We start from the raw sequence: 23,882 nt of genomic DNA on the forward strand, positions 1-23,882 counted from the left end.
TTTTTGTTCCCAGCTGCTGGCCTGTAAGATCACAGTGTGGTCAGATCTGAATCACTATGTGCACTTTAAAACAGTCCTATCATACCACGGTGTTCTTTCAGATTTGCATCTTAAGCCTTTGGTTTCATCATATGATGAAAGGCTTTGTTTCCTATTTAAAGGAAAGTTAGGCAACAACCTCAGAATAGGGAGTTTTGGGGTTTGTCTTTAGACCTGGTCACCCTTCCCTTGTACAAACCAAATGCATAGCAGGTGAAAGGATCATAAAAATCTACTTTCATAATTCTAGGGGATCTGCAGGGCAGTAAATCAGAAAGGATCAGAGGAGGGAGTAGTGGGGGGTGCTATGTGGCGCAGACATCACAGAAGAAACTGGACTGGGAGTCAGCAATCCTGCGATTGCACGAAGGATGTCAGAGCATGTTCTCCGAGACGGCGCCTTACTCCCTCACTGGTGCCGTCATCTGCTCCCCAATCCCATCTCCACCTCCCCAATCCAATCTGTGATTAGGCTGACGCCCCGGCAGAGTTTCTGCAGCTCAGTTTACCCACATCCAGAACAAGGGGTTCTAGGATCAGTCAGGTAGTAGAGGGAGCAGTCGGAGGAAGTCTTTTTTCTCATGGGAAGTGAGATGAAGTCCCAGAGACTCAGACCCACAGCTGGAGGGGGGAAAGCCTGGAGAGAAGGTATCCCAATGCTAGGGCAGTCCTTCGTCTTTATGATGATGGGGAGGGGAACAAACTGTGTGGTTAAATGGGGACTGTCGCAGGGAAGACTCTCTGAACTAATACTAACAGATCTTGCAGGAAAAAAAAGTGTGAAGAAAAATCGACAAGGATGGTTTGAAGGGGTAAAATGAATAATGACGGTCATTCACGTGTCCTGCTCGCTCTTTATGCTTCGTTACCTGCAGCAGATTCTCTGGTACGAATCGAAGGTCATTAAATGCATCAGATGGGGACAGGTGGTAAGTTTTACCAGATTAGCAAAATGCTCACACTTGTAAAGTCACGTCCTCACAGATTCCTCCTGCAAGCCTGTTCTTGGCTTAAAACTTAAAAATAACGAAAAACAGAAAGGAAAGGAAAGGGGGAAAAAAATTAAGGGGAGACTGGCCCCTGCCCCAGCCACCAGCAAGGCTGTCACAAAGGGCTAAAATTGAAGTGGAGGTCCAATACTCGCAAAAGTAAGACGGGGCCTCCCCAAAAAGTTGAACAAGTAGTGCAGGGCCTGCACATACCTCCAGCTTTTCTGGCCTCGACGGCAGCCACCCCAGCCTCCCTGCTAACGTCCTCCGCCTTTGGGGCTAAGCAAGCAAGCAAGCTCACGTTAGTGGCAGCCAAGGAGAGGGGCCGGCCTTGCCAGGAATAAAGAGGGAGGGGAGGGGAAAAAGCAAGAATCGCCCACCCCACGGCCGGGCGGAGGGGCGGGGGCAGCGCGCCCGGCGGCCGCGCAGTGTCTCGGGTCTGTGCACCTCTTCGCAGCGGCGCGGGCAGGATGCTGGGGCGCAGGGGCACGCGCGCGGGGCGCGGGATGCCGCGGGGCTGGACCGCGCTCTGCATGCTGAGCCTGCTGCGTGAGTATCGGCCGCGCGCCCGGCGTGGCGGCGGGAGGGTGGACGCGCCCCCGGAGCTGAGCGCGCAGGAGGGCGGTGCGGAGCGCAGGCAGGGACCCCTGGCCCGGCCCGCGCCCCCGCGCCCACGGCGGCCGCGGGCTGTGCGGGGACCAGGCCGCTTGAGCCCAGCGCCTCGCCTGGAACCGGCGGGCTGGCACGGGAGGGGAAGGCGCGCGCCGGGAGCGTGAACCAGCCCAGGTGGAAACCGGGCGGCGCGCCCCGGGCTTCCCACAGCCGGACTCCGCGATGGCTCGAGTTGCCTCGTAAAAGAAAGCGCTTTGAAGATGCCAGTGTGTCTTCGCGTTGCCAGAGGTGCGGAGCGCAAGGCTGGAGCCAGAACCAGGAGAAGGAGGGGAGAAGTAGGAGGAATTGGCGGCTGAGCGTTGATTCGGAGAGCCGCGGGGTGCGGGGAAGGGCGCGCAGGCCGTCCAGCGACCACCGGGACAGGGGCAGCCGGCGCTGGACATTCACGGAATGCTGGCCAAGCCACCCGGGACGAGGCCCCGGGTCCAACGCCCAGGAGGCCCGCGAGCAGGCTAACCTCGGTGATCAAGGGCGTTTGCAGCGAAGAGCGGTCCGTGAAAAAAAAAAAAAAAAAAAAGCCTTTCATTTAAGATCGGAAAGTTCAGTTACAACTCCCTCTTCCAACACCCACACCCACCCACCTTGCGGAAGGTGGTGGTAGATGGAGTGTGTGCCGCGCCCTGCCTCCCTCTCCCCACAAGAACCCCGTACCAGGGAACAAACCTGTTACATTTGGGGTTTTCTTCCCCTGCACCCTTTTGTTTTAAGACTAGTGGGCAGATCAGCAGGCTAGTGGACAGGCTAGATCCTCCAGCCAGCTGCACATGCCGCGATTACTAAGCCCTTGCTCTTACTTTAAAAAAAAAAGAACTCAGCAAGCATGTATTCCTAATTGCTTGTATTGGGGGCAAATGTTCTCCATCCCATCTCATTGCCCTTGGAAGATTTTAAACATACTAAGTTGTTTTCCCCTTTGCTCCATATTCTGATGCCAGCCTTCCAGGGCTCCCAATTCCCTATTCTTACTGTGTCCCAAAGGCCACCCACTATGGCCCCACAGAGTGACCTGAGCCAGTCAGCTAGGCCTCCTGGCTGTCAGTCTCCTCTGCTGTCCCCCTTTGGGTTTGCCCAGTTGGAGAGAGACACTGGGCTGAAAGAAACTCTAAACTTCACCTCTGGGTTGACCTGTTTGGAAGCCCCAGACATGCATGCCCTTTGGGGCAGGGAAAAAGCTGCCACGGGTGTGAAAGGCCTAGAATGGGTAAGTCCTCTGGGTGCTAGACTGCACCCTCCTAATGGGGGTGCGTGGGTCAAGTGCTCTGATTCCTCTCGGATGCTCCAGTCTCCTTTGGCTGCACAGCTAGTGATGACCTGGTCCTGGGCTGAATGAGGCCCACCCTTTTCTTATTTCCTCAGCTGGCTGGTCTCAAGTCTCGCCTTGGCCTGCAGCCCTGGGGGTGGGGGAGCAACTTAACCTTGAGCAGATATACTGAGAATTTCAGTCTCTGCTCTGGGGGTGAGGACTGGGGAATAGGTCTCTATTCTTAATCTTGCCAGATTCCTTGGGCCAATTTGCAGCTTTATACCTGCCTCAGAAGCTTTGTGGGGTCTGTGTGGTTTATTTATTTTTTGTACTAGTAGGAGGTATTTTCTGTCCTGGGGTACATTGTGGGGAAATGAGTGACTGCACCTTGAAATGCTAACAAACGGACATTGAAGAAAGTCGCGTGTGCTCTTACCACTGTGAAATTTAGGGCGGAAAGGGTTCTGTGGCTTTCTCATTATTAACCCCGAGAAAACTTTGTTCTGGGGAGGTTTCTGCCCCTGTGAGAAGTTGACAGGGGGATGGGTACAGCAGCCAACCGAAAGCAGGCTCTTTGTTGGAGATGGGGTGACTCTCGGTGGTGACCAGAGTCGGGGCGGGGGCTGAGAGGCCACCAGGTAGCATTGCCGTAGCAGGGAATGCGTCATGAGGGAATCTCATTTGTGGGGCTCAGGGTATCACTTCCCTGCAAGCCCTCTGCGGCATGTCCTTCCTCTCTCCCTAGTGACACCCCTCATTCCCGCCCCTTCACATTCCTCTTCTTCCTTTGGGTCCTTCGTGCCTGATGACCCCACACCCATATCCTGTCTGGGGCTACATGTAAGAGGGGGAAAAAAGAAAAAGGAAAAGAATTTTATCAGATATTTTCCGGAGGAGAGAGGACTCCACCCTTTGAACCTCTGCCACATGGCGACCAACGAGAGGCAGCCTTTAGGACCTGTGACTAATTCCGTGGTCCCCAGGGCCCTCCCTTGCAGGGTCAGTCCAGCTGGCACAACCTCTGCAAAAGTCAGTCTTCAGCAGCATCCCTGTGTGGCTGATAAAGCGCCCGGGCATCTTTCTTATCCCTTTGGCTCCACCTCCTGGGCTTCCTGCTCACTGGTCCTCATCTCCTTCCTTCCCTGAGTCTGTCTCCGGAAGCTCAGGGCAAGGAGGGCCGAGTCACAGCAGATAAACCCAGGCTCAGAGTCTTACCAAAACAAATCCAAAGGGGCAACAGATTCCATGTCCTACGGTCTCACTGCCTGATTCCGGTGCACCCTGGGCCAGCGGGGCTTGGGCTTTCCTTCAAGGCTGATGGTTATCCAGATGCACCCTAGGGTGCTCAGGCCTCCCTCTTATTGACTTTCTTGGGCCTAACTAAATGGCCCTGAGTGTGCAGAGCTGAAAATGTGAAGGTGTGGAAAAAGAATAAAAACACCACCTTCTCAAGGGCTGTATCTCACCCCTTCAGGAAGCACACACTGGCCTCGGTCCATGGTGCTTGGCTAGCCCGCTGCAGCCTGAGGCCAGGGGTGCACAGAGCTGAGAAACAGGTGTCGGCGGCTATGAGGAAAATGGGAGAAGAGGTGACTGAGACAAAGGCCCCCAAGAACGCTCAGGGATTGGGGTTCCACAGTACGTGGATGGGGTTCAGGACATGCTATTTGACAATTAAAGGGAAATCTCAGTACACTGGGAAGACTCAGGCCACACACACTTGGTTTATGTTCACACCAAAGGCAGGCATCCACCCTGATGTCTGTCCTAGTCCAACATGGCCCAGACTCACTGAGACAAAGGTGCCTCCCGAATGCTCCCAGGAAAGATGTGGGGCTCACTGTCTCCCAGAGTAGTTCATTTCCATTTTGTTAAAAAATAGTCATTTTAAGCTTTTCTTGTATTGGAGTGAGAGTAGCTTTCCTATAATTTCTAATCATGAAGTCTTTTTCATGACAATCCTTAATGATCTTTCTAGTTGGCCCCATTAAACTATAAGCTCCTTGAGGTCAGAGTCTTATTTAAATTCTAATGACATGATCAAGCCATGGGAAAGACTTTTCTCTCCTTTTGTGCTTCCACAGCACTTGGCACATCACTGGTGCTTATGAAAAATAAGTGTGAATAAATCAGTGAAGTGAATCTTGAAACATTCATTCTCCCACCTCAAATTCTACTTTTCTGGATCAGAGGTCAGCAGACGTTTGCTGTAAAAGGCCAGGGAGTAAATATATCAGACTGTGGAGGCCATATGGATCTCTGATGCATATTCTGCTCCTTTCTGTGTTACAACAGTTGCAACACAAAAGCCTTTCTTAGCTCACTGGCCATGCAACAGACAGCCCACGGGCAAGATTTGGTCTAGCAACTATGGTTTGCCAACCCCCGATCTAGATGAAATAACACTAGGCCCTCAAGCATATGACTTGGTTTCTAAAACTCACTTAATTCTAATTACCCTCCCATGGATACTCCTTAATTTAATAAATTTCCTCTTAAAATACAGCACTGAATAAGACCCCTCTACCTACAGGTGGTTGGTGTGAACCTGCCTGACAGTCTCCATTCAGTCCAAGTGCTTATTCCAAGCTCAGGATCGTGCTAAGCACCCTGAGTAAAACCCAAGTATAAGAGGTGGTTCTGGCACTCAAATGTATCATGTAACTGAGATTACAACTGAGATTACAAGGAGACAGCATATATGATTTTGTGCCAGATAAGTGATGGAGATACATGGCGTAAGGTCTCTGAGAAGCAGAAGGAAAAGGGCCTGTCCTGAAGATAACCACCATTTCATGAGTGTTTACCAGACTAAGTGCTTTCACCTCTTATCTCCAGTATTCCTCAAAACAACTAAGAGAGGGGGACTATTTTTATCTGCATTTTACAGGTGAGGTTCAGGGAGTTAACAGAAGCTTCCCAAGACCACACAGGTAGAAAATGTAGAGGAGCCTTTGAACATGGTCTAATTTTAACACCCGAGTTCTTTGTTCCCGGGCAATGCTGTTTTCTCATCAAACAGGCTGTGGGCTCCCAGCAGAGGCCAGTGTATTTCTTCTTCTTCCTAGGGTTCTTTCTCTATGGGTTGAGACACCCAAAACACTCCTCCAAGAAACCCCTCTTGGGCCAGGTGCTAGAATATTCCAACAGATGAGCAGAATGGGGCTGGTTAGGGGATCAGGCAACATCATCACCAAAAAAATGGGATCGGAGGATTGGTACACCTTCGTTAAAGACTAAAAGATGCTTCAACTTACTAAGTGTAGCTAGAAATCTCTTAACAATGTATCACACACCCCTCTCCTTCCTTAGACTACCAAAAAAAAAAATGATTCAGATGTTTCATGAAAATAATTTGATTAGGGTGCAACTCAGTGATATGCTCATGCTTATTAAAGTGTATATATTTATTTACTCCTACCATAAATGATTCCAGACTAGTGTGGGTTTTGATAGTCATGTATGTTTTTCATTTATTTCCGTTTCTTCATTTCAGCCGTTGCTGCTTCTAATTGTTTGCTTCTAATAGCCTCTTTTTAATGTTTAGCTTTAGCTGAGCTTTCAGTTAACCAAGCTTTTTAGAATTGTGTGCAAAACATGAGTAATTGCCTCTGAATAAGGACCCTGACTTTTACTGTATGAATCATGTGACATTCTATTTGGCATTTTAGAATCTTCATTTTGCTAACTTCCTGACACCCTGTCTCCTCCCCTTGCTCCAGGTTCATGAGCTGAGATCAAATAGGATACCTAGGGTCCAACAGTGCCCTTAGGGAGACACAGTTCAGGAAGGTGGGAAGAGATGTGAACAGTAGAAGCTAGCCTTCCGCTCCGTTTTGAATTGTACTCATGTTCCGTTGGGTTGGGGGGAAGGGCTATTCCACCAGTCTGGGATGGAATGGAGCGAAGGTTCCATGGACTCTCTTAGAATCTGACCCATAGGCTGGTACTACTCCCCTGGGGTTAAGAAACTCATATAAACAAAGGCGAGCATGTGATGGTTTAATGCCATGGGTGTGTGTTTTAGGGGACTGGGGGAGGTAGGATAACAGCGAAACCTGTGGTCCGTCTTGATTCTTGTAAATGTCATTCCTCCAAGATCCAGTCTCCGTGGGGGCTCTGTAAAGGGAGCCCTAGGGACGGTGAACCCAAGAGGCGCCCTCACTGTCGGTTCCTACGCTGCAGCATGTTGAGCCCTGCCAAGGTGTCCCCTCGATTTATACCAAGTTGTCCCTAAGCCCTGCACTTAGCCTTGCCTTTCTGCTCTCCCTCTTTGTCCTGTTTCTCCAGGGTCTCGGAGGCTTTCCCGGTCACCCTAGGCTCGGGGACATGAATTGGAGGTCGGGGGTCTGTTGGCTTTGCGCAGGGACCCTGCTACCTGGTGCTCAGGGCTTGGCCAAGTGGCGGGTCGGGGGAGGTGGCTGCAGCCAGGAGCCCGACCCCCGGGGAATGGAGGCTGGCCTTGCTTCAGGGTTGCTTCACTCATCTGGCACAGGCACTTCTGTCCTCAGAACTAGCAGCAGGTCTCTCTTCACATCTGGAAAAGTTCAGATCTGTTTGTCTGGGTGAAGGAGGCCCTGGTGGAGGGGTTCAAAAGCATGACATCACCTCAGCCAGGCCCAGCTTCCTTTGGAGGGAGAACGGGCTGGGCCAGATGGGATTCCCAGTTACTAATGTAATGGGAGGGGGGAGAGAAAAGCGTGAGCAGGGAGAGTGGTATCAGGGGGGCATTCCAAGGGCTCACTGGAATGGTGTCTTGAGAGGGTGTCCTTCAGGTCGGTGTCCAGATGTTAAATGTCGCCCCCTACCTGCCCCTACAATGAAGTCATACCTTATAGTCAGATTGCTGAGTGGGTCCTATTTAGGGCAGGAGAAGGCTGGACCTGTTTCCCTAACTATTCTATTTTGATAACTGCCCCCCTATCCCCACTGACCTAAGCCAGACAGGACCCATCCTTTTCTATCCACAGGGGTGGGGGACACATTCCAGTTCTCACAGTGTAGACCCTCCCCAACCCACAGCTGCTGCTACTTGAGAGTCAGCTAAACCTTAGTGGCCCCCCTGCTTCTCTCCCCGTATGAACCATGGCCTTCACTCCTGGCCAAGACCTTGGTGATTCAGGTTTTAACCTCTCAGTTGAAGATAGTGGTAACACTTCTTCGTGTTCACCTGACACATAAGATACCATACGATTTCTGTGCTCACCGCTAATAACAATTTATTGGCAGCAGGTTGGGGAGGGAGGCAGATGTGAGAGGGTGAGACTAGTTGCCACCTTTGGGGGAAGCATTCATGGCTCCAGGTTAATTGCCCTGAAACTCAAGCCTAACTTCCCTCTTGATGCTAAGGGAAAGAAGAGGTGTCATTCTACAATGCTATTTACCTGGAAACTTCTGAAAAACACAGGCCCGGATCTAATCAGGAAAACTTAGAGACAAGCTTTAGGGTGGGCCTGGGACCCTCAGGAGCCTTTCCTTAAGGATGGTACTGCAAAGCGTGAGATCTCAATACCAAGTCCACCCCTAACCTTCGTAGGGCCCAAGCCAGGAGTACAGTGGAGGCCCACATACTCCATGTCTAAATACTTCAAAGTTATACATCACACCAACCAACTGATAAATAAAATATTTTCTATCTTCTTATCCTGAAAAACATACCTCCATGCGTCCTTGGAAGGCCAGGTTTGAATATGGGACTCTCCCAGTCTTGGATTGAGTGCCCCAGTGTAGCTGAGCAGGAAGAGATGGCCCATGGCCCCAGCCCACTCCTCTGCTCTCTTACCCAGGACTCTAGCTTGCATTATAGGGGAACTTGCATGCATGCAAGGGACACCCCACTCACACACTTAATAGCTAACCCTTCTCCCTAGAAAAAGCCACCCCTTGGCCACCCTTGGGGCTTGGAGGTGCAGACGCTGGCTTTTTAGTTCACCTTCCGAAGGATAGACTGGAAGAAAGGCCCATGCAGGGCCTCAAGTGGGCAAAGAGCCATTTGAGCAAGAAGTCCTAGGAGTTCTGGTCCCAGCGTATGATCTAGAAGAGAGGGTACCTCTCTGATGGTCCCATGGACTCTTCATGGTTTGGGGAAGGGCAGAGCAAGAAGAGGGACAGAGTGTAGATAGTAAAGCACAGGTCAGGGAGCTTCTCCTGCCTGGGTCTAGGGATGGCACTGCTGGCTACCCAGGAAACCTGGAAGGGCAAGGACCCCAGGAAACCCGGAAGGGCAAGGACCCCAGGAAACCCGGAAGGGCAAGGACCCCAGGAAACCCGGAAGGGCAAGGACCCCAGGAAACCCGGAAGGGCAAGGACCCCAGGAAACCTGGAAGGGCAAGGACCCAGAGGAAGATGTTCAGCAAACAATGAGAACAAGGAACACTATTATAACAATTTAACAATTGATTCTCCCAACAATCCATGTAGGGAAAGACCTTCACTTTAGAGACTGGTAAACTGAGGTACACACACACACATGAAATTACAGAGCTATTGGCTGAGCCAGAGCTGAACTCTCTGATCTTCCCACAATGTAAGATGAGAAACCAGGCCTTATGCTGTCTCGTCCATCAGCCGCATTCCCAGGTCAGAGCTTCCAGAAAGAGATCTTGGAGTTGCTTGCTGCGGCTCTTCTGGGCAAGGAAAGGACAGGTTTGAAGGCCATGAAGGAAAGAATGAAGGGAGTTTGGGAATGGGGAAGTCTGGGGAGGATGGATTTTTAAGGGGATTGCATAGAGATGGTATGAATCTAGTAATCATTCCAAGAGGTAATATGCTGGATGGAGAATAACACAAAGAGAGGGCACATTAAAAAGGAAATGAAGGCACATCCTCCCCAACATTTTAGATCCTTGCAGTATTTATTCAAGAACAATTTGATATTTGAATATTTTGTTTAACATGTTATGAGCATTGCCTCGTGTTCTCATGGTGCTACAGTTTTTTTTTTTCATAATTTTGTATTTGAAATGATCATGGTATGTTAAGTGCCTATAACATTTAACATATTGTAATTCATTTAGTTGCTTGCAGCTTTGCCTTCCTAGAAATAATATTACACCAGACACTTGGTACATACAAGCATTTCCCGTTTCCTCAGGAAAAATCTAGTAGTGGGAAATCAGTTGCCTGTCCAGGAGGATGTTTTTGAGGCCACTCCCTTACAAATGGTGGCAGTGACGTTCTAGATGGATTCTACCTGAAGTCAAGAAATTGAATCAGGTGGTATCATGAGGTTCCAGGATGATTTAGTTTCTGACCTTTCTTCCTTATCTCCCTATAGCCTCTGGGTTCACAGGTTTGGAAAACTCAACTTCTGCTGCCACAAAATCATCTCCCACAGCAATAATTTCAACTGTGGCTACAACTGTATCCAACGAGGAAACGACACCACCAAATATTCTTGGAAATACCACCTCCCACCCTGTCTTTCAGGACAGCAATGTGACTACAGCAGCCATCTCAGGTAGAGTATTGGCCTCAAGCCCCAGAGGGATGCTGCTGGTACCTGGGTAAAGCATTACGATGCCTCCCCTCCTGCCCTGCTCTCTGTTTCCCAGGCAGATAGGAATATTCAAGCCCTTTCTAATAATGGCTTGGGCATCATGTTTGGGGAACCTTGAAGTATAAGGTCTAGATAATTCTTCCTGTAGTGACAGCTTTCTGAGGCCAGTGCCTTGGTGGCTAATTCTGATCAGGAATGCTCCTGGGACCCTGCTGTCCTGCTGAATTCAGCTTAGTGATAGAACAAGGATCAGATGAGGACACCCTAGGGACCTCTGCTCTCTTCTAAGTAAAGGAAGGCATGTACAGGTTCACACTGGGGATCTGTGACTTCTCTAGGTTGGACCAGCACCCAGTTCAGTCTCAGAATGCTGAAGACGCCACTTACACATCCTAGATTACAGCTGTGGTTCCAACAGCTGGCTTGAAATGAAATGAATTTGGTAAGGGTGACATGCTGCAGCTCTACATCCCTCAAGCTCCCCTTTCTGGGTTCCAGTCCGTGCCTATGTGATTATCTAAAAGGTCTTAATTCAAGACAGTGAGTGAAATGTGTGTGTGTGTGTGTTTATGCAAATGTGCTCACATGCACACTTGTATTTTGGTCTATTCCAGAGCCTACAGTCAACCTCACGTCTACCTCTGTGATCACCCCAGTTCCCACAACTATGAACTCTTCTGTGCAATCTCAGACCTCTTTAGCCACCACAGTATCTTCTACCCTAGTCAACTTTTCGATTACAGAGACAACCTTGAAGCCCAGCCTGTCACCTGGAAATGTTTCCAGTCCCCCATACAATATCACCAGCTCTGTGATAACTCCCACTGAAACCTATACATCATTGTCTTCTACCCCAAGGACCATCAAGGTGGGTGAATTGGGCCAAAAATGGCAGATTGTTCCTTTACTTCATGTGTGTACAACCTCTCTTCCCCACAACCTGCCCTCATCCCAACAAGTGGGATTTGGGTTTGTAGGCACTAGCATGGAAAATATGGAGCTTAAATATTGCTGGAAAGGACCAAAAGGGGAAGGAGGGCAGAGTCGGGTGGCAGGGCTGATCTGTGCCATAGGTATTGCGTTTCTACGGTGTAGAGAGTAAAGGGGATTCTCAGGAGTCTACCCAATCCTCTGTGGTTCTTTTTAGTACCTCTTGGTCTGGGCTTTGACCAGGTACCATTTCCCTTTGGGCATATTTGCAGACCATCCTCCACTTAATGGGGCTCCTTTCTCCAAATATTTAGGTCAAAACATTTCCTCTATGTGAGAGGGTTGGGTGGTTGTGCCAGGCACAGAGAGGCAGTTAGGAGCTGGTGGACCGGGGATGGTGAGCTCAACCTGCCCTTCTCAGCCTCGGCGCCTGTGGCTGTCAACAGCTTTCTGCAGGAAAGTTAGAAAATATGAAGGCATGGAACCTGGGGTACCTGCCTGTTTTCTGTTTTTAAAGTCCTCGGAGCCAGGAGGAAGTGAGTGTCCCCAAGATCTGCCTGGCTACCCCGTTATCTGTTTGGCTGTGTGGCCTTACTGCAAGTGCCCAACTCACTAGAGGGAAAACAGCCCCTGTGAGAAAAGATCCTCCCCTCTCATTTCTGCACCATCCCAGCCAATGTTTACAGAGATTGCAAATAGCTACTTGCCTGCAAGCCCAGGCTAGTAACAAAAGTTTTGAGTATTGGGTGGAAATGTGGGGCGGGTGGGGGAGAGTTAGTGGGGGGGTGGCGGGAGGTGTGAAGATACAGGAAGAGTGACTATTACAGATCTCTAGACCCCAAACAAAATTTTAAATTTCCTCTTCTCCAAAACCTCTTCAGAGAATACCTCGCAGAAGTCAAGCTGGACAAGAGATGGGGATAAAAATGAGGGGCAAAGACACTGGTTTATTTACTTTCTGTTCTAATACAGGGAGAAATCAAATGTTTCCCAGTCAAAGAAGTGAAATTGTCCCAAGGTATCTGCCTGGAGCTAAATGAGACCTCCAGCTGTGTAAGTCAAACTACACCCCCCCTCCCCCTGGCACCTCGACCCTCACCCGTTCCTTCCCCCACTCCCCTCCCACAGTCCCCCAGGAGCTTTCTTAGGCTCTGGTGGCCTGGAGGGGACTCTGGTGGGGGTTGAGGTACAGTAGCTGGATCAGCTACTTCCAATGCTGAGTGTTGGGTTTAGGGAGTAAGAGGCCCCATCTGGTGGACAAAGAAGGCAAAGACAATTTTATTTCAATTTACTTTTTCTCCCCTCTGTAGTACACTTTAATATATAAATTGTCAGAGATCCGTTTGCTTTCATGTTAAGAAAGTCCTTTGTGAAACATAAATTAGTCACCTAAAATATCAATTCGTTTATTATTATGTACATATAGCTCTTTAATCCATGTAGATTTTTGTTTGCTATACTGCTGTATTTTCCATAGAACCCTTTTTCCTAACATTGTTTATTGAATGATTCCCTCTGTTGATTGGAATGCTTCTCTTAGCTTATGTGATGTTCTATATGTCCCAGAGCATATTCTTCAGATATTTTATTTGTTCAATTTGTCTTTTTTGCCTGTTTTAAATTTTTAAAAATTACTATACTTTTACATTATAATACTTTTAATATCCATTCAGGCAGGTCTTTGCTCATTACACTATAAAAACTGTAAAGTATTTTTTTCATCTACTCTTTTAGAAAAACTTTAGGAACATCTTGAGATTAAACCCTCCCAGCCAAAAAAACCTCATTTAAATTTTCATTAGAACTGCTGTAAAATGCCTCTACTTTTTCTAGTTTTTTAGTGTTAAGTTTTTTTTTTTTTTAGTTTCTAAAAATTAAAAACTAGTTCTTTTCCTTTTGGTTTTATGGATTTCTTAAGAGTATTTATATTATAGATTTTCCATTATATATTCCAATTGAATATTGCTGGTAATATCAGAAAGTTAGCTTGAGTTTTGAATATTATTTTGGGTTTATCCATTTTCTTTAACCTCCTTAGTAATTCTAAGAGGTCTTTATAGGTTTCGTTGTTTTTGCTTTTAAAATAATCTATCATGTTCTCTATCATAATGATGCCGGGGTTCTTGTTCAGGAAGCCAAAGAATGAGCTTCACAAACAGCCAAGGTAGGAGAGCGAGGTGCAGGCTTTTATTTAGAGAGAAAGTGAGAGGACGGAGCCTGGCTCACGCCAGGAGGGGACAAGAGAGTCCTTAGTGGTGCGTTGTCTAGGCGGTTTTATAGACAGTTGAGGATTTTTCGAGAATGTGAAAAAGAGTTTAGGGGTGTGGACTTGTTAAGTGGTCCCTGAATATTAAAAATTAACATAAAGAATTTCCTGCCTTGATTTCTCTCTGGGACACTGGCGTCTTGGTCCGGGAGCACATCAAAAGGCTGCCTGCCCAGCCCCCAAGGTGGGCTAAGGTATTGTCTACTTGCTGAAGAATCCTGCCTCTTGAACTTCCTGGGTGTTAAAATGCAATCTTATCTTCAAGATGGAATTCTTCCTGCCTTTTACTATGCGGTCTACAGCTGGGTCGCTCTGTTTGCAAAATCACCTCATCAGATCTGAAGGAAGAAAGACAGCACAGAGGCCTGGGCCTTGTAGCATGCTAACGTGAATCTTACACACGATTACAAATGATTAGCATAATAAAACATGTGCTACTCTTCTTTATCTGGGAAACATTAACTGATCTCACTGAAGAATGATTCTAGAGCTTAATGTTTAACATAAGAGTTTTAGTAGGGGGGGTTTCCTTGCATGTAGTTACATTGCTCTGACTGCAGACATCCTGCCCTGCCCCCTCCGGAGGCCTTTACTCTACTTGGACTACATCTACGGCCCCTGTCTCAATAATATGTTGTTTTTCTCCTTTATAGTAGTGATACCTTGTTTGAGTTTCATGTCTTATTGCATTGGTAAGACTGTACAACACCGTATTCATTTTTAATGGTGATAGTGGAGTCCTTGCTTTGTTTCAGTAAATGCAATTTCTTGGCAGTAACAACTTCCTGGGTAAAGGGTGGGATGACAGGAAGAACGGTCTTTACTTATAAAAAAAACCCATTTTCTTTCAAGTTGGGAATCCACTTAAAGGAACCGTATATGTGATCTAAGTTAATTCTGTAGATTGTAGAGGGCATTAAGTTACTGATTTTGTCCATTCTGACTACTGATACGTTATCTCTGATTTTCAGGTGGGGAGTTGTAACTCACAGATCTTTTAAAATTATACCTAAGGGAATTATTTAACCTAGCACTTTAAAAAACAACAGGAATTGTGAAGGCATACATTCACACAATGGAATACTTAAGTGCAATTTGCAAAATAGTTAACTTAAACATGAATATACAATGGACAAGTAATACTCTTTTTATGATGCAAAAACTTTTTTGCCAACCTCTTTGCAAATGATAGCTAAGGACAATTAACCCTCTTTTTTGTTTGTATCCCTCATTACAATGAGTTGCCTGTTATTTAACACCTATTATGTAACCCTCTTTTCTTTTTAGTATCATCTTGGTTGAGCACTTATTTGCTTGTGTATCAAACTGGTGTGCACCTGAAATCTACTTCCTTATACCACCACCTTAGAGCTAATTGCAGAGCATTCTGTGTGTCTGTCCGTTGCTCTTCAATGTTCACATTTAACTAGGGTCATCATAAAAGACAAGTGCTAGAAACTTACTGCTGTTCGAGAAGTCACTCCCCTTACTGTGCTGTGGTCTCTTTCTCTCTGTGGTCCAATCCATTTTGTGCCACAGTTGAGCAGGTCTGCACACTCCTCTGAGATGTGGGGAGGAGCCAGGAGTGGGGATGTGGAAAGACAGCAGCAACAGCCATATCCTGAAGAAGCCTTCCCACTGGACATTACAATGAGTCACCTGTTACGTAACATGCCATGGTATTGCTTCCGGGGTCCTTCCACCACTGTTGATGCCCCTTTCTTCCTGAGGGCTCCTCTTCCCCAGCCCCCCAAGAAGCAGTGTCTCCTGTTCCTTCCCAAGGTAATTTTTCCTGGTCAACAATTATTACTCCAGAACTTTTAGCCACAGCTCCTGATTGTGTCCCAGATTCCTTTTCCTTGAATCCTACGGCATGCTTGTCTGATAATCAGTCTGTTCCAAAAGTCGTGAGTAATGTAGTGCCTCTTAATTTTCCTTCAGTTGCATTTGTACTTGTGGTGTCAGAGGGCCTTACGCACTGGTTCTAACTGTGGGAAACTGCCTAATGAGAAGCAGGAAGGATTTGGATTCTCCTAACGTCACATCCTGGAGTAGTTATGTAGTGGCGCCGTGCTCCTGCATCTAGCATATTCCCATGACAGGAATAATGCGTGCTTGGTTCTCAGTTATGCAGATACTGATCTGTACTGGTGTAGACTGAGTACCCAACCTGTTACCTCTTGATCTGTGGATCATTCAGGCCTGTCGTCTGTATGTGTGTTCTGCAGACACTGGTCTCCCAAGCCCTCTCCTGATGTTCCCGGTCCTTTACCCGTAGGCAGGAGAAGGGAAGGCAATTCCACACTCTTCTCCCGGGACCTGTTAGCATCCCAGAACCCTCAGTAGAAGAATGTGTCCCCGAAGTCTGATTTTCATTCTCTCTGCTTCAGTGTCGTCTTAAGTTGGTGTGGTGGTAGTTTCCCAAATAGTTTCCAAAATGGGAGCTTACTTTACTCTCTTATGCTATATGCATTTATCCAGGGGAATCCACCAAGAATTTTTTTTTTTATGGTGGTGGTAAAATAAACATAGGATGTATGACCTTAACCATGTTTGGCACAGTTTAGTACTTTGTCAGGGACATTCACATTGTCGTGCAATCTTGTCTCCTTCTGCAGGTGAAAGTCTACACTCATTAATTGACTCCTGTCCCCCCTCCTCCCAGGCCCTGGCAACTGCCATCCTACTTTCTATCTCTATTAATCTCATTCCTCTAGGTACCTCTCATGAGTGGAATTATACAGTGTTTATCTTTTTGTGACTGGCTTATTTCACTTTCACATACTATCCTCAAGTTTCATCTGTGTTACAGCCTGTGTCAGAACTCCCTTCCTTTTTCAGGCTGAATAATGTTCCATTGTGTGTTGCTACCCCATTTTGCTTATCCATTTATCCACTAGTGGTCACTTGGGTTTACTTCAACCGTTTGGCTATTGTGAATAATGCTATTATGAACATGGGTATACAAATCTCTCTTTAACACTCTGATTTCATTTTGGGGGTGGGGAATATCCAGAAGTGGAATCGCCTCATCATATGGTAGTTCTGTTTTTTAACTTTTTGAGGAAGCACCGTACTGTTTTCCATAGCAGCTGCACCATTTTACATTCCCACCATCGGGACGCAAGGCTTCCAACCTGTCTGCAACCTCACAACCTCACCAACACTTGTTATGGTCTGCTATTATTATTTTTTTCTTATTGTAGCCATCCTATTGGGCATAGTGTGGTATCTCATTGTGCTTTGGACTGGCATTTCCTAATGATTAATGAGTCGAGCAACTTTTCATATGCTTTTTGACCATTTGTATATCTTCTTTGTAGAAATCTCTATTCAAGTCTTTGCGCCGATTTGTTTTTTAGAACTACCTTTCTTTAGAGCCACATGTGTTTATCGGCAGGGGTTGTATTTACTAGGTTGCTCACATCGCCCTTATTCTGTCACTTTGACTTCATCTGAGGCAGGCTGCGTCCAGATCATATGCCTCCAGCCCACGCCTTCCTTACCCTCTTCCCAAACACCAAAGGTCAGTTTCCATTCAGAAAAAATAACTTACAGATGGAGGACTGAGGGAGACAGCGTGTCTCCTGGAAAGAGCCTAGCTTCTCGCCCTTGGGCAGCTGCCCACTTGTTACATGACTTGTAACAGGTCCATTAATTACACCAGTCTCTGTATGAAAATAGAGGTTTCAACCTGCATTGTCAAACTCACACCAAAGTAGATAAAATTATTGACAGAGTGAGATAGAAAGGACAGGGAGGAAGAGAGATGAATGGTAGAATCTCTACCCTGGAAAATATCTTAAAGGTCGTTTTGAAAAATACTTGTGCTTCTCTCTGCTGACTAATGCTTAACATGTTTCTTTAACATGGTAAGAGTTTTTACAAAGTTTGAGGGTGCTACTGTCAGAAGGTTGGAAGTTTCATTATTGTGGTTATTATTTTTGCAAAGGAACACCTGTGAGCAAATGCAGTGAGGGGCTTGTAAATCTGATTCCCATGAGTGAAGAGGTGAGGCTGTGGCTTCCTGCTGCCCACTCTCCCATGCAGGCTGCCCAGGCCTCTCTTGGGGGAGGATGTTTATTTCCAGCATCCGGAGAAGCATTGTGCTTTGTTCAGGATCCACCTGCTCCTCTCCAGACTCAAACACAATTCACTGATGCTGTTGGATTCCAGAGTGGGTGGCTGGCCACTGTTATTCCCTTGAATTTAGTCCAAGAAACTAAGCAAGGGGTGGAGGGACCCAGTGTAGAGGCCAAACCTGTTAGGATGTTAAGTTGAACAACAGCTCAGTGAGTCCTTCTGTTTGGTGCTATGCTTAGTGCAGTCTGGGTTCAAAATTAGGTAATACACACCCACTCCCCCCACTAAGAGGTCTTGCAGTCTAGTTGGAGAGAAACGACAATAACAGTAAGGCAGAATATGATTGACCTTCAAAATTCTACACGCTGTAGTATATAGGTTATTACTGTTATTAATAGTGGTAATAACAGCTGCCACTTATCCGGGGCCCATTTGTTCCAAACACCTGGTTGGGTAACTCCTCCTACAACACCTCTTCAGGTGCCGCAACGCAGTCTTCAGCTCAGAAACCTGACACTCAGACTGGCTGCATGACTTGCAAAGAATGTGGTAAATAGCAGAGCAAGGGTTGGTGCCCAGTCTGATGGGAGACAGCCCTGGCTTCCCCAAGGAGGGGGGATCTGAGTTGCGCTTGAAGGATGGGGACCCCAAAGGGGAAAGCAGTGTTCATTCTCCTTGCGACGAGGGTTGTGAAGGTTGCAGGCCTGGGCTTCCTGGTGGTGGTACTCCGCGGTCCAAAAGCCTTTTCCCACCAGCCTCTCCTGCCTTCACTGTACCGTGCGTGCTTCAAGGCCTGTGCAGAGCGGTTTCTGATAACCACAAGCCGGACGTGTGCGCAACCCCACTCAGTGCCCACAGCACCTGAGTTCCTCCTTGCTTACGGTACTTACCGTGTAACTAACTCTGCCACCTTTTAGTGTCTTTGTGCTTCAGTTTCTTCATCTATAAAATGAGGAGAATAATTGTCTCCATCTCATAGCTGGTGGGAGGCCTAAATGAATCAATGTGCAAAGCCCTTAAAACAGCGCCAGAGACAGAGTAATGTTCAATGCCACGCAAACTGAGAACGTTGACCATGTGGAATTCGTAGTGACCCCTTCCGGCCGCACACACACCACACAGGATGCACACGCGGGTTTTCACAGTGTCTTCCATTCAAGGCTCGATAAACATGAGAACAGCTGGCTGCCCTTGAGGTGCAGCCTCTTAGCACCCAGCGGGTTGAGGCGGGTGACATTTTGTACGGCTTGTTTAGACTGTGCAGCTTTCCCTCTGCCTCTGTCAGGAAGGACACGCATTTCAAAGAAACCCGTCGGAAGCCCAGAGTTCGCTCCTCCTCACCCACCCGGCATGGTGCTAGGGAGCGGGCGGTGCTCACACGAAAGCGATGTAAGGCCATCCGACGAGAAATGGGCCTGGAGAGGAAAGAGGCCTCTGGTCATATCCAAAGTGGTGTCCAGACTTCCTACAGCAAATGCTACTTTAAAGAGCCGGATTTTTCCAGAAGCAGAGCTTCTATCCAAGGATGTCCTCAGACACCTGTAGGATCAGTCCTTTCTCTGAGGGGAGAAGCCGCAGCGGCCTAATCCATCCCTCTGTGACCTTGGCTCGTGGGCTGCACTGGACTCCCTCAAACTCCAGCTGATAGAAGAAAGCTGGGGCCTGAAGCCAGCCTTGACCCTGCCTTGGGCCACAGCAGTAGGAAAATACTGCGGCTGCTTTCCCAGCTGGGAGGGCTCCCCGGCCTTGCCACGAGGAGCAGTCCTGCCCCACAAACAGGAAAGCTTTCTCCTCCACGGAGGCTCAGTCCCGACGGGCCCCACATGCCTAACAGCTTTCCCTTCACAGGAAAGTTGTCAGAGCTGCTCAGGCATTTCCTCCTCCGCCATCTGCCATCTGGACAGAGGAGAGAGTCTTGGTTTTAGTCCTTTCCTGTGTGGGGAGGCCGGTTTGATTGGAGGCTGCTGGAATAAATCCCAGGAGGTGTAAGAACAGGATATCGGAGGGGTACTGCCAGTGCTTTCTGGGACTCCTCTGTTGAAGAATTATCCGAGCCAGCCCTCTGGGTCCGAGTGTCTGGGTCCTATGGACACTCAGCCTGGAGCAATCTGTGAACCTCATGCAAAGTGGGGTTCCATATTTTCAGTGGGAAAGGGGGTGGAAAGCTAGAAACAGCATTTCAGTTGGAGCTGTGCTCACCGGTGGAGTACGAAGGATTGCACTGAGTCTATAATCATGGATTTGTTCCCTACCTCCCTCTTCCCCTGGCTTTTGCTCCAACATCTGTGACTATTGTAACCTTGAAACAAAGGATTTTCTCTTCATTAGTATTGCACTATTAGTATTTTCTGTGTTGACAATTTCTTTCAAATTTAATTTGAATAGTATATGAGGACACGGGCAATCCTTAAGGAAGATGATGTTTCCTAAATTTGTCCTCTGGCATTTTAAGACACTCATAGATTTATGTTTTAGTACTGGACAGGTTTTGAGCTTTTTTTCTATTGAGTTTTTGCACATACACAGCTCACAGGATTTTTCTTTTTCCAGTTGGAACTTTAGGAAAAAGCGTTCTTCTGTTTGGAGGGTAACAGTGTGACTTTAGTTGGAATGATTGCCTGAGACCCTGTATGTAGTTCAGGGTCTATGAGCAATTTCACCTCCTGCTCACCATGTTTTTGGGCTTCCCAGGAGAATTTTAAGAAGGACCATGGAGAGGAACTGATGCAAGTGCTGTGTGGGAAGGAGCAGGCGGAGGCTGGGGCCAGGGTATGCTCCTTACTCCTTGCCCAGTCTGAGGTGAGGCATCGCTGCCTGTTGCTGGTCTTTGCCAACGTAACAGGTAAGGGGCACATCTGTTTTGGGGTCTAGGGAGGGAACAGGGCAGAGATTAGAGGATCCTGTGTAAAAAATCAGGCATTGTAGTTCAGAGAGCACAGGTGCTAGGGAAGGGCTGGGCTGACTAGGGGAGGCCCTCTTGAGATGAGCTGCCCTCGCCCTCCGAGCATCTTCTAGAACAGTGCATAGTAGGGCAGACCAGGACGATCTCTTCCAGCTTCTCATTTAGCCACCCCTGTTTCTAATTCTAGAACTTCACAGCAAGTTCCATTTTCTGAAAGAGCACAAATCCGAGCTGAGTAAGGTAAGTGTTTTGAAATGAGGGGACTCAGAGGAAATACTGGGTCCGAGGAGGTTACCAGAGTAGGGGAGAGAGTAATTCTCTGCTCTAGACCTGTCCTTCCTCCACCTGCATCCTGCTCTGACAGTCCTCACCTTTCCACGCTTGAACCAAAATTTTATGGTGCAGCTTAACTAAGAAATGTCAGTCTTAAATCCTGTTTAGAAAATCCATGAAGTCAGTGTCGTCTTGTGTTATTTCACTTTTGGGTCACACATAGGGGTCTAGTGTGCGCTGTGTTGTCTTCAAGAACATGTGCTTCATGAGTGACAGGCTCTCTTTTCTGTGTCTTCTCTTCAAGCTGGGTATCCGTGGCTTCTCTGAACAAGATGTTGGGAGTCACCAGAGCTATTCCCGTAAAACCCTGATTGCACTGGTCACCTCAGGGATCCTGCTGGCTGTCTTGGGCACCACTGGCTATTTTCTGATGAACCGCCGCAGTTGGAGCCCCACAGGGGAAAGGCTGGTCAGTTCTGTTGTCCATGGCAAAGAAAATGAAGATAGCAGGCTTCTGGAGAGGTCCATAAATGTCATGGTTGGGGAGGAGAAATACTAGAAAGGACACCCCTGCGCCTTTACACAGGGATAGGCGTGCATGTACACTACCATGTCCGTGGGTGAGTCAAAACAGTACCTAGCAGGTTAAGGAGGCTGCTTGCACTAGGGCCAGTCCACCTGCTCACTGTGGTAGCAGATATTTCATTTCATCTATTTAGACTTTTCCTAGGATAGTTCAGCTGGGTATAACCAGACAGGCTGCTAAATGAGCCACACTTATTTGCATGTAATTAAATGTCCCTGGGTGCCCCCTGGCTCACAAGAAGGGGACACATGGAAGGAAAATCTACTTTAGAAGTGTTCATGAGAGGGAGGGCAGGCTGTGGTTTGACTCTTGGCTTTGTCTGTTGCTCTGAGGCCGTCATCCCACCCTGGGGCCTGCCCAGTCCTTGGCAGGAACAGGCCGTTGAGCTGCGGTGGCGCGGCGCAGTGCCTCTCTTCTGCCCTTTCTCCTCTAGGAGCTGGAGCCCTGACCGCTCTTCCGGAAGCAAGGAGTCTTCACCGCAGCTGCAACCACTTCCTCTCCCCCCACCGTCTCACTCTCCTGCTTACTAGATAATGCTCCTTTATTTATACACCGTCTAGGGCGAAGACCCTTATTACACGGAGAACAGTGGAGGCCAGGGCTATAACTCAGGCCCTGGGGCTGCCCCTGAGGCTCAGGGAAAAGCCAGTGTGAACCGAGGGGCTCAGGAGAACGGGACCGGCCAGGCCACTTCCAGAAATGGCCATTCAGCAAGACAACACGTGGTGGCTGATACTGAATTGTGACTCGGCTGGGTGGGGCAGGGCTGGGCAAGGTTTGGGGAAGGGGCCTCTTCCTCCATCTGGCTGCACACCGCCTCCACGCTGAAGGTGCCACCCTTTTGTTCTGTCCTTTCCCGCTGCATGCAGCCTCGGAGGCTGTTCCTGGGGCCCTGTACTGCCCCAGGCTGAGGGGTTCTCTCCACCTTGGGGAGAGGCAGGTAACCCCTGCCTTTGACTTACCTATCTGAGCCCAGACTCTGGTCTTCTTTGAGGAAAGGTATGGGGGGCTAAAGCCAAGCTGCGGAGAAGCTCCTGGGGGTGGGGGACGGAGTATGGTCTTGTGGCTTTCACACATGGGTCCCTTCCTCTTCCGTCCTCTGCCACGTTATGGGAGCTCCTGGAGGAAAGCTTGGGCTCTTCTGGGATATAATTCCTCCCAGGGGGCTTTGCCATTTCCTGTTTCTTCCTTATTTTTGTTTTCCCTACGTTAGGAAAACCAAAGCATCCCGTAGCACCTGCTCCTCTGTAATGCCATAGCCAGAAAAGCTTGTTGTCTTATGCCCTCTCCCTTGCTCCCCTCCAAGTCACTGTGGGTTCCGTCACCAGCTTCCTTCTTGCTGCCCAAGATCCCCCGAGCCCCACGGGTTCCTCTCCCATCTGTGCACAGAGGCCCGTGCGGTTTTCTGGCTGAGTCTGGAACGAGGCCCCAAGTTGTACAACAGTGTCCTGTGTCTGTCTGGGGGACAGGTGGGGGCGCATGGGTGCACGTGTTCCCACCTGTGAGGGCAAATGGGTGGCAGCAGACAGCTCAGTCTTGGTCTTTCGGGGACCACACAGAACCTCTTCTTGGGCTCCTGTTCCTCCCTGTGGGTCAGAGTGGACAGGACCACAGGGCCAGATCCCTGAGCTCCTCTGAGGATGCTCCCTGCTCTCAGGCTCTCCTTGGGTCTCCATGGCTTCCTCCTTCCTCTCCCCGACTCCTTGGTGGAGCTGTGGCCTCAGTCCCCCAGCAGACTCCTTTCTGTCTCTGCCTCCCCCACCTGGGCCCCCTGCACTGCTCTGCACCCTCACATGGTCAAGGTCCCAGGACATCTCCAGAGGACCCTTGCCAGAAGCCCCCTCTGTTTGGGACCCAGGCCCTCATTTTTGTCTGTTTTTTCCAGAGGGGTGAGCAGGGATCCTGGTTTGAATGACGGTTGGAAAAACTTTCCAGAGATTGGAACACTGGGTGCATTTTTTTTTCTGAATAAAAAATGGTGTGTGTAAATATTGTAATTAAAGTAATACTGAAGCCCATCTGTTCTGTGGCTCTGTCTCAGCGAGGTGTGTGTGAATGTCGGAGCAGTCTCGCCAGGATGGCGGGGCTAGCCAGGGAGCAGGTGAGACCATCTCAGGGGACACAGGCACCAACCAGGATGCTGTCCTTTAGCTAAGTCTGACAACTGCTCCCCAACCCAGGGGCAGACTAGGGAGGCTCATAGGGAAGCTGGCTGGTTCTAGTAGAAACGCAGACCAGGATGCCGCAAACCTTCAGGATGGAGGGTGGTGTGCTGAAGACTTAAAGCTGTACCTTGCATGGACACCTTTTGCGATAGAGGCACATTTTGGTCGGTATGCAAAACAAAGGGAAGGGGCCCTGTCCCTCGCACCTTCTGTTAGCACACATCCCCAGCCCCTCG

General features: G+C 48.5%; 1 protein-coding gene across 3 annotated transcripts; it reads left to right on the forward strand.

Annotated features, from left to right (window-relative positions):
• Positions 1–1,419: 1,419 nt before the first annotated feature.
• CD34 (CD34 molecule) lies at positions 1,420–23,499 on the forward strand. Of its 3 annotated transcripts, none has more exons than XM_073216996.1 (8): positions 1,420–1,577; positions 10,220–10,402; positions 11,056–11,309; positions 12,344–12,424; positions 20,412–20,562; positions 20,810–20,862; positions 21,200–21,364; positions 22,042–23,499. In XM_073216996.1, exons 1-8 carry the CDS (start codon positions 1,499–1,501, stop codon positions 22,225–22,227), a joined length of 1,152 nt encoding a protein of 383 aa, XP_073073097.1. In that variant the 5' UTR covers positions 1,420–1,498; the 3' UTR covers positions 22,228–23,499. The 3 variants fall into 3 exon arrangements, with proteins under 3 accessions (XP_073073097.1, XP_073073098.1, XP_036871114.2); XM_073216997.1 differs by having other exon boundaries at positions 21,915–22,053; XM_037015219.2 differs by lacking the exon at positions 1,420–1,577 and adding an exon at positions 2,883–2,901.
• Positions 23,500–23,882: the final 383 nt, after the last annotated feature.

This window comes from Manis javanica, chromosome 11, assembly GCF_040802235.1.
Source record: "Manis javanica isolate MJ-LG chromosome 11, MJ_LKY, whole genome shotgun sequence".
Lineage (NCBI taxonomy): Eukaryota > Metazoa > Chordata > Mammalia > Pholidota > Manidae > Manis > Manis javanica.

Excerpts from the sequence above, each read along its gene's own strand:
- CD34 (XM_073216996.1), top strand. The coding sequence starts at position 1,499 with ATGCTGGGGCGCAGGGGCACGCGCGCGGGGCGCGGGATGCCGCGGGGC. Across the intron at positions 1,578-10,219 it reads CTGCATGCTGAGCCTGCTGC|CCTCTGGGTTCACAGGTTTG; the intron begins GTGAGTATCGGC and ends ATCTCCCTATAG. Across the intron at positions 20,863-21,199 it reads ACAAATCCGAGCTGAGTAAG|CTGGGTATCCGTGGCTTCTC; the intron begins GTAAGTGTTTTG and ends CTTCTCTTCAAG.